At 42.1% G+C, this 12,786-nt stretch overlaps 1 protein-coding gene across 5 annotated transcripts in view; it reads right to left on the bottom strand.

Moving 5' to 3' along the window:
* Positions 1-10,136, bottom strand: part of ARL5A (ARF like GTPase 5A) — a 43,698-nt gene extending 33,562 nt beyond the window's left edge. For all 5 annotated transcript variants that reach the window (XR_014079055.1, XR_014079054.1, XR_014079053.1 and 2 more), the window contains exon 1: positions 9,809-10,136. Coding sequence is in view for 1 of the 5 variants with exons in the window: in XM_081578078.1 (XP_081434204.1) it covers positions 9,809-9,854 (46 nt within the window). In the remaining 4 variants the exon portion in view is untranslated. The remainder of the gene's footprint in view (positions 1-9,808) is intronic.
* Positions 10,137-12,786: the final 2,650 nt, after the last annotated feature.

Genomic DNA, 12,786 nt, shown 5'->3' with positions numbered 1-12,786 from the left:
TGCTGTCTTCTTGCATTCCTTTCACATTTTAGCAAGGTATCTTGGGGCCCATCTATTGCCATCCTGTCTAAAACTGACTCCCAAAGACAGCAGTGCATGGAGGAAGCTAATCTCCAAAGATGGTCTCTGGATATTCATCCCCACTTAAATCCTGGCTGGCCCTATGACTTGCTTTTAACCAACAAAATGCAGAAGTGACTGTGCGACTTCCACACCTGGATCATCTCACACCTTGCAGTTGCTGCCCAGCTCTTGGACAACTCCTCCTGGAGTAAGCCAGATACCAGGTAACAAGTCCGACTACCCCAAGATTGCTGTGCACATGAGTGAGGAAGCCTGGGAGACACACAGTTGCCCTCAGCTGTTCTAACCATTCCAGCTGAGATGCCAGACACACAAAGAAGCCACCTTGGATATGCAGCCAAGTGGAGCCAGAGATAACTCCAGTTCCAGCTGCCATCCAACTGTAATCAAATGAGCCCCAAGCCAGAACTTCCTAGCTGAGCTTAGTGAACTCATAGGGCCATGAGAGACAGTAATAAGTAATTCCTTTAAGTCATCAAATTTAGAAGAACTGGCTTGTTACACAGCAACAGATAACAGAAGCAAGATGGGAAAACACATGTGGTTGTGTGACCCTGAGCAAATGACTTATTCCTCTAACCATAAGCTTCCTCACTGTAAAACAGGGAGGAACAATACTATCTTTCAGGGTTATATAAGTAAGACAGCACTTGGGCAGTGCCCACTACCAAGAAAGACAGTTCCTAATCCATGTTCCCAAATCTTTTCCAAGCTCCAATCTCCCTAGTGGATAGATACAGTGCCCCTCAACACATCCTCAAACCCAATTTTCAAACCTTTTCCTGATTCTATCTTACTTTATTTGCTTACCGGTATTACCATTATTTCAGATGCCTTTGGAGTCCCTCAACCTCAACATCTAATTTGTTACTAAGTTCTATTCTCCCTCAAAAATATATTCTGAACCTACCTCCTCCCCACTGTCCTAGCTGTAGTCCTCATCTCTTACTGTACTTAACTGGACCTATCTCCAATCCATCTTCCTGTTGTTTCCCGAATAATTTTTCTACACTATAAAGCTGATAATGCCACTCTCTTATTTAAATGCTGTCTCTCCACTTTGACAGGAAAACAAAGTACAAGTTCTAAGCCTTGTACCTAAAGCCAGTCCCAAATGAGTAGGCTTCAGCTTTATCCCTCACTATGACCACCAGGCATCTAAGCTGGAGTTCAAGTTGTTCTTCCTACACAAGCTGCCACCTATGTCCACAGCAAACATTTCTCTACCTCTACTCATGGTGTTTGCCTGTGCTGGAATTATCTTCTCCAATTCTCCATTTCAAGAATTCCTACTAATCTTTAAGCTATAGCTTCCCAAGAAAAATCACTTTCTCCTGCTCTTCTGCCACACCTCTAACAGAGCACTTATAATGATTTACACGAACACTAATCATCTCAGTTTAATGAGGCACCCTTCAAGGGTACTTCCTAGTAACTGCAACTTTTCTGGTATAATAAATGCTGAATTAATATTCATTCTATAAATAAGAAATGTTAAAGATAAAGGAGCTCTTCAGGAAAAAGCTTTTCCAGTCAGGTTGTAGATGTTTTTCAAATAGGACATTTACCATTAAGAGGAATTCCTAATGCTATCTAGGTACTTCCTGTTACACAAAAATATGAAGATCAAGTAAACAGAAAAAAAAATTGTTTTAAATAATATACTTTGGCAGGCCAGTGCTTTCTTTTTTAGGTTGCGCAGAATGTGGGATCTTTGTTCACCAATCAGGGACTGAGCTTGCACCCCCTGCAGTGGAAGTGCAGAGTCTTAACCACTGGACCACCAGGGAGGTCCTAGAAAGTTTTAATAAAATCAATGATGTCCAGTGACTCACATCTTTGAAGAGCAGGCAGCTTAGAACCACTGGCGTCCTAAAGTGACGTGACCATGCTCCCCCAACACAGGTTCTTAAAAGTCATTTTAAAAATGCAGGGCCCAGTCTATTTCATCTTAGGGTGAAGGGACTGAGAAAATGAGAACTACCTGACAAGTGCAGTTTCTTCCTAAGGAAAAGTACAGGGTGACTGGATTAAAATTAGAAGATTACTTGGGGAGCATGGGCTTCCTCAAAGGGAGTGTTAAAAAGGCAGTGGCAAATCCATCTTCACAGGAAGGTCACACCTGAACAGGGCCAGATTACTGAATCCTTGGAGCAGGGGCCCTTTATACCTGGGAAGTTTTTAAATGGCAAGGCAATTTTGCCTGACTCTATGTTTTTCTATGTCCTCAAATTGAGCACTCCCCTTTTGATGACAGATATCTTTTTCAGTTCTAGTAATACTAGCAATTATAAACATTTTAATACAAGCAGAGTTCACATTGGGCTATTCTCTGACCTCTGACTTAGATGAGTTTTTAGTTTCCCACTTGAATAGAATACCAGTTTTTAATAATATAATTCATAAAACATCAGCTTATTTTTAAGTTTCAGGAATGTTATTTTGTCAACCTCTTTGTATTAGCTTCAGGACTAAATTTAGACAGACTTACCAGTACTCAGGAAGAAAATACAATTACCCTGACCAATGAGAGAAATGGTACTCTAAAAATAGTACAAAATTAATAGGGGCAAAACCAATACAAATTTAGGCAAGGATCTATGATACATAACTAAACAGTAACTAAAAAATGTGTGTGTGTGTGTGTATGAATCTTACACAGAGAGATCACAAATACAATAGCACTATCTCTGGCAAGGTCCTTAGTCCCTAAAGGTGGTTAAACACTTATTCTAACCATGCTGCCATTTTTCAAAATATTTGGCAATTTTCTCTTGCAATTGCTTTCAGAGCCGGAGATACACTGTTTTGAACACTCCCAATGGTGACTGTTTAACCCCTGAAGATGAATCTGATTTTAAAAGAGGAGGGGAGTCCCGTGGTGTCATCTCAGTCATAAGGTAAAAGGCAGTTAAGATGAGTGTTACCTTTTCATTATTAAATGAGGTGTGATCCCTAAATGATATGATTTTAAAATGTGCTTCTAAAAAAATTCTAAAAGGAGTTTCAAAAGGTATTTTGAGTAACAGTAGGACTTAACAGCAGAAAACTATCTGGCCTCCTAGGGTAACTGCTTTTATGTGAAAACCCTACCTGGTTTTGTTTTTAAAGTGGTCTCCTTAATTTAGCCATGCCCCACAGGACTTATTTCTTGATTTCAAACACATTTTCTACCATTTCTGTGAGGAAAGACTAACTAGGCAAAAAAGAAAAAAAAAAACTAAAGATTCTGTGTCATACCTGACCACAAGATGAACATGATAAAGTCAAACTACTGTGAACCAAGCATCGTGCAATAACACACATATACTGAGATAAAGCAGATGGCACAAGAAGTTCACAGTGGGATTTCATCTTCTCCTGACACAAGTGGAAGACAGGATGGGGTGAACAGTTTCAAGACACAATGTCTTTTACAAGCCACTGAATGAATGAACTAGAGAATCAATAAGATGAAATCAGGTCACATAATTTGGTGGATAAAGATGCAAAGTCTCGTTAAGTCTTTCTTCACTAGTGCCTAGAAATAAAAGCAGCACACTGGGGAGAGAAGGCAGAGTGGCTGATACAGGGCGAGAACTCATGTCTGGTGTGGTAGAAAATAAACAGGAGAAAAGAGTGTCAGAGATGTTCAGAGAGGAAGTAGAGAAGCAGCTCAAACCACTCTCCATACTGGAAACAACCTCCCTCTTCTAACTAATTTTACAGACTCAGTGAATAACCGTCACCTACAAAAGCATAAATATGCAAATACTCCCCCAAACTCTTAAGACATAAAGCAGATTTGCAACATCAATCAAGGAAATACAAGCTAACATATTCGAACACATGAAGGTTTTTAGTAGCTAAAATATTAAAGAGAAGAAAGGATCTCGCATCAAACATGTGCAGAATCCAGAAAACCTCTGGGGAGCCCCATGTTCTGTGGCTCAGTCTTGAGATCAGGACAGTCCAATGAGGCCACGAGCCAGAGGCCCTTCTCCTCTTCATCCCTAATACCCACAAGCCACGTTCAATACCAACTTATATCTACTTCCTCCCAAGACTTGTTTTTTCTCTATTTGAATTTTTGTGTTTTTACAATAAAGCACCATGGCTATCTTCAACAGCTTCCTAAGTCTGAGGTATAGCATGTGGGTCACAGTGAGAACTGTAAGATTAAGACATCATTGTGCAATGGGCTCAAAGATAAAGGTGCCAAGTCAAAGGTGAAGAGTTGGTTTACCCCCAACTATAGGGTTAGATTCGGAGAAGGCAATGGCAACCCACAGTACTCTTGCCTGGAAAATCCCATGGACAGAGGAGCCTGGTAGGCTGCAGTCCATGGGGTCACTTGGAGTCAGACATGACTGAGCGACTTCCCTTTCACTTTTCACTTTCACGCATTGGAGAAGGAAATGGCAAGCCACTCCAGTGTTCTTGCCTGGAGAATCCCAGGGACGGGGGAGCCTGGTGGGCTGCCATCTATGGGGTCGCACAGTGTCGGACATGACTGAAGCGACTTAGCAGCAGCAGCAGCATAGGGTTAGATTATTCACACTTTCTAATAATCGGCCTTCTCTGAATAGCCTTACATTCTCTCACCACTGCAACCTGTTTCTCTCACTACTGGAATGGAAGAGCCTTCTATGAAAAACACATATTCCAGCTAAAGTGTTACAATGCACTTCAAAACAAATACTACATAGAACCTAAAATACAATGTGTATACAAGAGACAGTTATTATGCGAAAATGTAACAAAACTTTTGGCTGTTTCAATGCTTTGATGCATGTGATTTATGACAAGTTTACTACTTAGTATGATTTTTCTTTTAGAGTATCTATGCCACAGCATTCTTGCAGTTTTTCAGATAACTCCAAACAACTGTACAGTCACAGTACCTGGATGGCATTTTGCGTTATCACCTGGGCTTTAGTCTCCCAATCAATACTTGACTCTTTTGTCATGAAAATGCTTGTTTCCCTTCTTTATTTCCTTCTGATATACTCAGGCAGCCTACCAGTTCTATTTACTGACAGGTTCTAAAAGTCAATATATATCCTGCCAACTATCAGTCAGTAAATTAAGCAAAAAAAAAAAGTCATCGTTATCCTGGAGAACTTCTATCTCTGTGAATCATACCAAAGCTAGAAAACACAAATACTTAGGCAGATAAACTGGGAGTCACCCTGATTCTTCATTCTCACCTCATATCCAAACTAAGTCCCATGGACTCTTCTCACAAGGAACAAAAAAATCCCATTTCTGTCAGGTATACTACAGTTTTCACAGGTCTTAACACAGAATCTAGAGTAAATCATGTACTTAATAAAGTATGAATGAATAAATAAATCAGATTTGGAAGACATAAAGGTTAGAAGGGAGATAACCAATAAAGTCCCTCATATTAAAAATTCAATTTGCAAAATCTAAAAGCATCATCAATTAAAAAAACAAAGTTTGAAAATAAACTTGCAACTTATGGCAATGGTAGTGAAGTTTCGGCTGGAGGGGGAACCAAAAACTTTGCTGAATGAAAAGCAACAATTATACATGACAAAAGTAGAGATTCAATTAGGAAACAGCAACCACATAGCAATTTGAACTTGAAAATAACTACTCCAGAGGACTGGAGTAATGAGGGACTGGCTAACAAGAAGTAACAATAAAGATTAAAGGAATGACAAATATACAGCGCTTTCACCACCCTAGGGCTGAGACAGGGCTTCTCCCCACAACTCCCCAGGACTGAGATGCAGACCTTGCTGAGGGCCTGGCCATGGCTCACTGAATGTCAGAGAAGTAACCGCGCAGACTCGCCAGTGGATCTTTCTGGAAATCCTCCCTCCAGCATGCTGGGGAAAGCTGTTCATTGGGAAGTGTTGCCCTGGAGGACCTCCATTCTGAAACCAACTGAAGTGGGTACTAGAGGAAGCTGCTGTGACCACTAGACAGTGCAAGAGCCAACAACTGGAGAAGGTGTCCTCACTGCATGAGCAGGAGAGGGCCTGCTGAGAGGCACATCATATCCAGAAAGAAAACCCCCTCCTCTTGCAGTGGCACCTACCAACAAAGCTTAACACCATGCCTTTAAAAGACAAGTATTTAAGGACTCAGCTCTGTATGCACAGAGCACACAAAAAAGGCGAGTTTGGAGCTAAGATTTTAATAACTGGCACAGTTCACCCCTTTGGCTACTCAGCTTCTATAGATACTCGTTTACATGTTTGAATTCCCACACGATGAAAAGAACAACAGAAGCAGAGGTGGCTTTCCCAGCATCAGGTCCTGTGGCACCAGCAGCTTCTTCAGAACTCATTCACAATGGATCATTCCTTTTCTGCGAGCTAATCAGGAGAATGAAACAGTGCTCCCCATGAGGAAACTTCGTAACTTCTTTCACAGTTCACATGAGAGTCTAAAAGTTCTTCCTTTTATCTAACATGAATCCTTCTTATACAAAGAAGTTTTTGTTAGGTTTCAAGGGCACCAACTCAGGCACTAGATGATCCTGGTTAAAGTCTCAATCTAAAAGGGCTTCCCAGGTGGCACTAGTGGTAAAGAATCCACCTGCCAGTGCAGGAGATGCAGGAGACTCAAGTTCAATCCTTGGGTCGGAAGATCCTCTTGAGAAGGAAAAGGCAACCCGCTCCAGTCTTCTTGCCTGGAGAATCATATGGACAGAGCAGCCTGGTGGGCTACAGTCCATGGGGCAGCAAAGAGTCAGACACGACTGAAGCGACGTAGCACCAAAGGTCTATCACTTTTAATTGCAGTGCCTGGAACAAGTTACCTAATGTTTCTTTGTCCCTTAAAAACTGGAGACTATCAGCCTCACAGGATTCTTAATAGAGTAAAGCAATTAAATGAAGACTAAATCAACTACATGAAACACATAGACCCTAACCCTTGCAAGTCAGTATTAACTGCTATTATTTTATCTATAAAGATGAAGTTAGCTTATCTCCCCACACAAAGGCAGGGGGTCTTGTCTGTTTTGTTCTCTGTCTACCCCACCTGCGTCTCTTGTGTCTCCCTGCATGGATAGGCAGGTTTGTTTTTTTTTTTTACCACTAGCACCACCTGGGAAGCCCTCTACAACAGACCCCAGCACAAAACAGGTGTTTAAAATACTTGTTCAATGAACAAATGGAGTACTGATCATAAGCCCTTCTATACTAAAAGATGCTAGTGGCAACTCTCCCAAGCCCTAAAGTTGTAAAGACTTACAGTTTAGTAACTGAGAAACAGCAATAGGGACTGGAGGCGGGGGGGGGGGGGACGGGGGAGAATTCACATGAAAAAATGATGCCAGTCACTTCTTTAAGGCCAGTGTCAGCAAAATATTTCTGCAGTATTTACCAGTTGCATCACCTAGGAAAATCATTCCACTGGTACCTCAGTTTCCTATTTTCAGGACAAGAGAAAAACTACTTCAAAGGACTGTAAAAACTTTAAAAAATGATATACACAACAGCATCTAGGACAAAGTTTGTATCCTATTAATTTAAGTTATCAACGTAAATGCAACCTCTGGGTTTTCAAGTATGAGCTATATACAATTAGTTTTGACTATGAACTCAACCTAGCTAAGCTTAAATTGAAAAAGTTGGTCTAAAGGGAGATAGAGAGAGATGTCACACAGTTTGTTTCATCAACATAGCAAATTCTGTTATCCCTCAAAACTTCCTTGCAAGAGTTTATGTGAAAAGAACACAGGACTGTGTTCTGTATCTTCTGGAAGTAAAATGAAGTTTAATACAGAACAGAACTAAAAGACCAATAAGTACCTGACAGATTTAAAGTGACCCTGCTGATAAGACAATCACATCATTTAACAGGAAATAGTTTATTCATATTTTCATAATGCTGACATCTAAATTTTTAGAACTTCATTAATTTCTTACTATTTCCCAATATTGAAAAAAAGGTCCAGTCAAAAATTACCACAAAACAGAGGTAATAAGAACACTACTCAGTGATTTTTAGTGGTAACAAAGCACACATCATTATTTAGTACTGTCAAGTAGCTGCTGGCAAAGTTCTGAAGTCGTTCTTCACTAATAGAGACAATTTTATCATTGACTCAAAATAGAAAGTGGAGATATCTAATTTTTCTTGCAGGACTAGAGATCAATTAACTTTCTAAATTTCACAGTAGAGTAGAAATACTAGCTTTGCTAAAAAATAATACAAAACTACGGATTTAAACATTAAAATAGACTATCTACTATAAGTACCACCAGTATCACGGCAATGTTAAGTTTCAATTCTTAAGACCTACAGATTAAGTTTTCAGGATTTGTGGGCTCCATGGTCATACAGCCAAGATTTCCTGCTACTCTAGGTGAGACCCAGATGGACAAAGGTTAAGTGACTGGTTTCTATTCACCCTTTTCTCAACAGAAACAGCTAGCTAGAGACAGTGTATATTAGAAGGGGCTTTCTCCAGTTCATGAAAATTCTCCACATCATTTGAAATGTTGCTCTTCCATTTAGTGTCATGAGATCTACACTATCATCTTTATTTTTTAAAAGATAAACTAGAGATGACAAGTTCCAGTTCTGCTCCCTTCCCATTGCCTTCTTGTAGGAGCAGCTGGATCACCAAGGAGGAGACAGGGATGGTTGCACATAATAGATGCCACCATTCATTTAAGTCTTTACTGGAAAATTTTGGGCTGTGACAGTAACACCAGCTTCACAGGAGGCAAACACAAAGTTATTGACAGCAGGGATGATGAATCACCCAACTTGAGTTAAAAAGAAATGAAAGTACACTAGTAACTATTTTGTATCTTAATGGCTGTGTTGTCTTTTTGTTAAAATTGCATCCTCTTTCCCCCAGTTTTACACTTATTTTTGTAACAAATTTCAATAAATCTGATATGCATTTCAAGGTAATGCTTGAGTTTAGATGAACTTAAGCATCTCTTTATGATAATACACTCCATACCTGGTAACTTACTAGTCACTTACAGTTACCAGATGTTTCACATGATATGATTTTTAAGTGCTTTCAGTGATACTTTAACATTTTAAATCCAGCCATAAAAACCTCCACTTAAATAAGAAACGAGAAACACGAGTAGGAAAATGACCTTAAGCTTAACCTTAAACACAGATGCGAATCTGGCGAACGGAAAGAGGACCATCACTGATCAGGATGCAGAAGAATCTTCCCAAGGCGGGGGGGACGCGGGGGGACGGGGAGGTGGAGGTGCAAGGCAGGCTCATAAACCTGAATGTACTGGCTAAGTCAAGAGAGATTTCTCGTGTTTTCCGCATTCTGCAATCCTCGGTCGCTCAGGGGTGCGTTTGGGGCCACAACCTATAACCTTAATCCCAGAGAACCCCAGTACTTCTCCGTGGTGTGCAAACCCAACCGCCGAAGGTAAAAGGACTGAAACGTGAGCCAGGCTGGGCCACTCAGGGGCGTCGAACGTGGGGCAAGAAACCTTTTCCACTCCCAACAGAAATCGGAGCAATGGGTGTATTTGCGAAATGGATTTCTTAGGAAGGTCTCCTAAGACAAAAGGGCAGCGAGTCGGGAACCATTTCCCGAGCTGGGAGTGGGATCGACCAGCCCCAGGCCCGCAGCCCCAACAGCCCGCACCCAGCGCAGAGACCTCGCGCGACCGCAGCGCCCACATTCCGGAAGTATTCGGAGACCCCCCACCCACCCACCCGGCCGCGGGTGACCCTCTCCCCGACCCGTACGCGCTCGGCCCGAGCCTCTCACCCTGGTGATTGAACAGTCTCCATATCCTGGTGAAGAGAATTCCCATTCTCGGGCAGCGGACCCCCCCACCAGCCACCCGGGCCGTCTGGCCTCCCCCGGCTCAGGCTCAAGGGGAGGAGAGAGACGCGCCGGAGCCTCCGTCTCTGCCGCTGCTGCTGCCGCGCTGGCCGTCGGCCCGCTTCCTAGGAACCGGAGGGAGGCCGAAGCCCAGGCCGCCGTGCCGTGCGCGAGGCCCCGCCGCTGCCGCCGCGGCTCCCGCCTGGCTCGCGGACATCGCCGCCGCGTTGTCTCGAACGAGCCTCGCGGGCCACCGTCCTCCCCCAACTCCTCTCGGGCGGCTGCGGCGGCGGCGACCAGGCGGGCGGGGGAGGCGCGGAGCGGGGCGGAGGGGACGGGAAAGCGCAGGCGCGCGGCCGGAGGGGCGGGGCCTGGGAAAGGGCGCCCGCCTGGCCCTGGCTTGCTTGTCAATCTAAGCGACCTGTAGGCGGCGGAACTGAGCCCCAGGGTCAGGCAAAGCGGGCATCGGGTTGGGGCAGGTGGCTCTGGACTGCTTGCTTTGGCGTTTTTTTCTACCTTTCTTCCACAGAGCCATAGTGTGAACAAGTCACTGAGTGCCCAGTGCTCTTCCCCAACCTTGCTCGCACACTACGCCAAAAGCCCCACCTCCTAGCCTTCAAAGACATGGGTCTTTGAGGGAGGCTGAATACCTTTATCCCTCAAATCTTGACGCCCCAAAGGGTGGCTTTACCTAAGCAGTGGCCTTATGACCATCATGTACTTCAAGGTTTTTCCCTTTCCAATATCCCTTCACTTGCAGATTAGTCTTGCCCAAAACAACGATCTTGATTAGTTCACTCCCAGGTTTGAAAATGTTTAGTGCCCCCTAAAGCTCTTTGAGCAGTAAAGTCCAAATACCTTAGAGACTGATACACATTGACTCCACAATTTGGCGTCAACTGTCCTTTCCAGCTGTAACTCCCATTATTCCAAGCTGGTTAAGCAGCTGGTGAAATGTTCTCTCTGCTCTTTTAGGCTTACACACCTTGAACAGCTGTGTCACCTGCTATGCAAGTGTCACACCGTATTTCATCAAGCCTCTAGTGTGGGATACTTACTTAGCTGAAAGCTAGAATACAAGTGAATCATTAGGTAACATATCAAACTTCTTATTTTATGTGTTATTTTTTTTTAGCTGGACAAGTTACTTAACCTCACCAGGCTTCCATTTTGACATATGGAAGCAGAGGGTTTGTCTCTAAGGTCTTTTTTTGATTCTAGATCATCTGATGTCTATGATAATTTGTCTGTATTTATTAGAGTCAAGAGGTGGGAAAACAAGAAACCAAGGTTGTACTTCTTCTCTTCCACAAAGAAAAAAACAGCTCCAACCCCTTCTACTTTAACTTTGGTAAAAAGGAAGAGAAAGAAAAATGTAAGAGAGCTGTAAAAGTTATTTGGAACTGCTCTGTCCCCCATCTGCAAGAGCTGAATGAAATGAAACAAGATCAACAATGAACTCCACCTTTCCACCCCACTGCTGCTAGTCATACACTATATCTCATCACAATATATAGAAAAATAACCCATTTAAGGATGATATTAAGACAATCTACAGTTTTTCTAAGTTGTCTGAGCTAGAAAGCTTGTACCTATAAAACAAAGGGCAGCATTGAGGACTGAAGCATGTCTCCTTTTAAACAACTGTTCAAGAAAAACTCCTTTGGTTTCTTTTGGGGCTTATGGTTAAACAGCCAAAGTTTATAGGAGACATATGAAGGGAAAGAAAATTACAGTATTAATTTCTTTTATGGATTATGGATTTAATCCATTTTAATTTATGGATTGTTATAGTTACATAATAAAGTACTGTTTAGAAAAACAAAAAAATTGCATAACCAATTTATATTAATTCTCTTAATATTTCCATTGCACACTGTAGGTAATGCTTTTGGCAGCTCTAAGACTTTTTACAAACTCCTCATACATCTCTGTCAACTTCTTAAATGGATGTCATATCCACATTAACTTGGGAAGTTAGGGCTTCATATTTTATACACCTACATTATTACCCAGGAGATGGTCTCCCAGCTTATTTTCTAAGTATCTCTCAAAAAAAAAAAAGGCAGGGCAGGGAAAAGAAGTTTTCCTAATACAGTCTTGTCCAATTGTAGGACCCATGGGTGAAATACAAATTTGGAACTACTATAGAAGTAATTGGGAACGTTCGTTGAATGGTATGAAGCTGTTTGTAAAAAGACTTATTATGAGACTTTTTAAAGATTAATTTATTCATGACTATAATGACAGGCAAAATGTCGTTGGAGAGACTTCTGCTTCCATATGTAAGAGAGAGGGATGGTCTTGAATTACACTCCTACCACTAATAAATAGGCAACTGTACAAAATATAGAAAACAACTGTTTTCAGATATTGGCCAACACCCAGCACGGGACTGAGATCCTTGATAAAAGACACAAATGTGGATAGTTTTATTAGTATGTGGATTTCTGCCTGGAGGCAATTCTAGCTAGCTACAGTGGGAGTGGAAAATAGAGTCTGGCAATCTCCTTGAGATGAAAACAGAGAGAGATCAAGGCTACTACAATCTGTGAAGCAGTGATTGAAAGGAAGAAGCTATCCAGAAAAAATCTTCAGAAATCTACATAGGTTGAGCCTTTGAGCCTTTGGCTGCATATCAGTCTGTATGTGTGTAATGTAAAACCAGTATGAGGCTAGTCCACGGGGCTAGTCAATAATGACTTAAGGAAAAAAACAAGCACCGAGGAGCTATAAAACAAGTAATCTCCAGAGTTAACAAAGGGCCAGTGTGAGTTCTCTTCAGCTGGTGTGAGGAGAAGACACAGAATATATAGGATATTCAGTAGATCCCCCAGAGGCCTTAAAGAGGAGCTAAATTAGCCTAAGCATAAGTCTTACTCTGTGTTTGTGTGTTAGTCGCTCAGTCGTGGCCAACTCTT

The sequence above is a fragment of the Giraffa tippelskirchi genome, chromosome 3 (genome assembly GCF_054371585.1).
Source record: "Giraffa tippelskirchi isolate mGirTip1 chromosome 3, T2T-mGirTip1v1.2.pri, whole genome shotgun sequence".
NCBI lineage: Eukaryota > Metazoa > Chordata > Mammalia > Artiodactyla > Giraffidae > Giraffa > Giraffa tippelskirchi.
The sequence above is the reverse complement of the archived record's forward strand: the minus strand, read 5'-3'. Positions and strand labels throughout refer to the sequence as shown.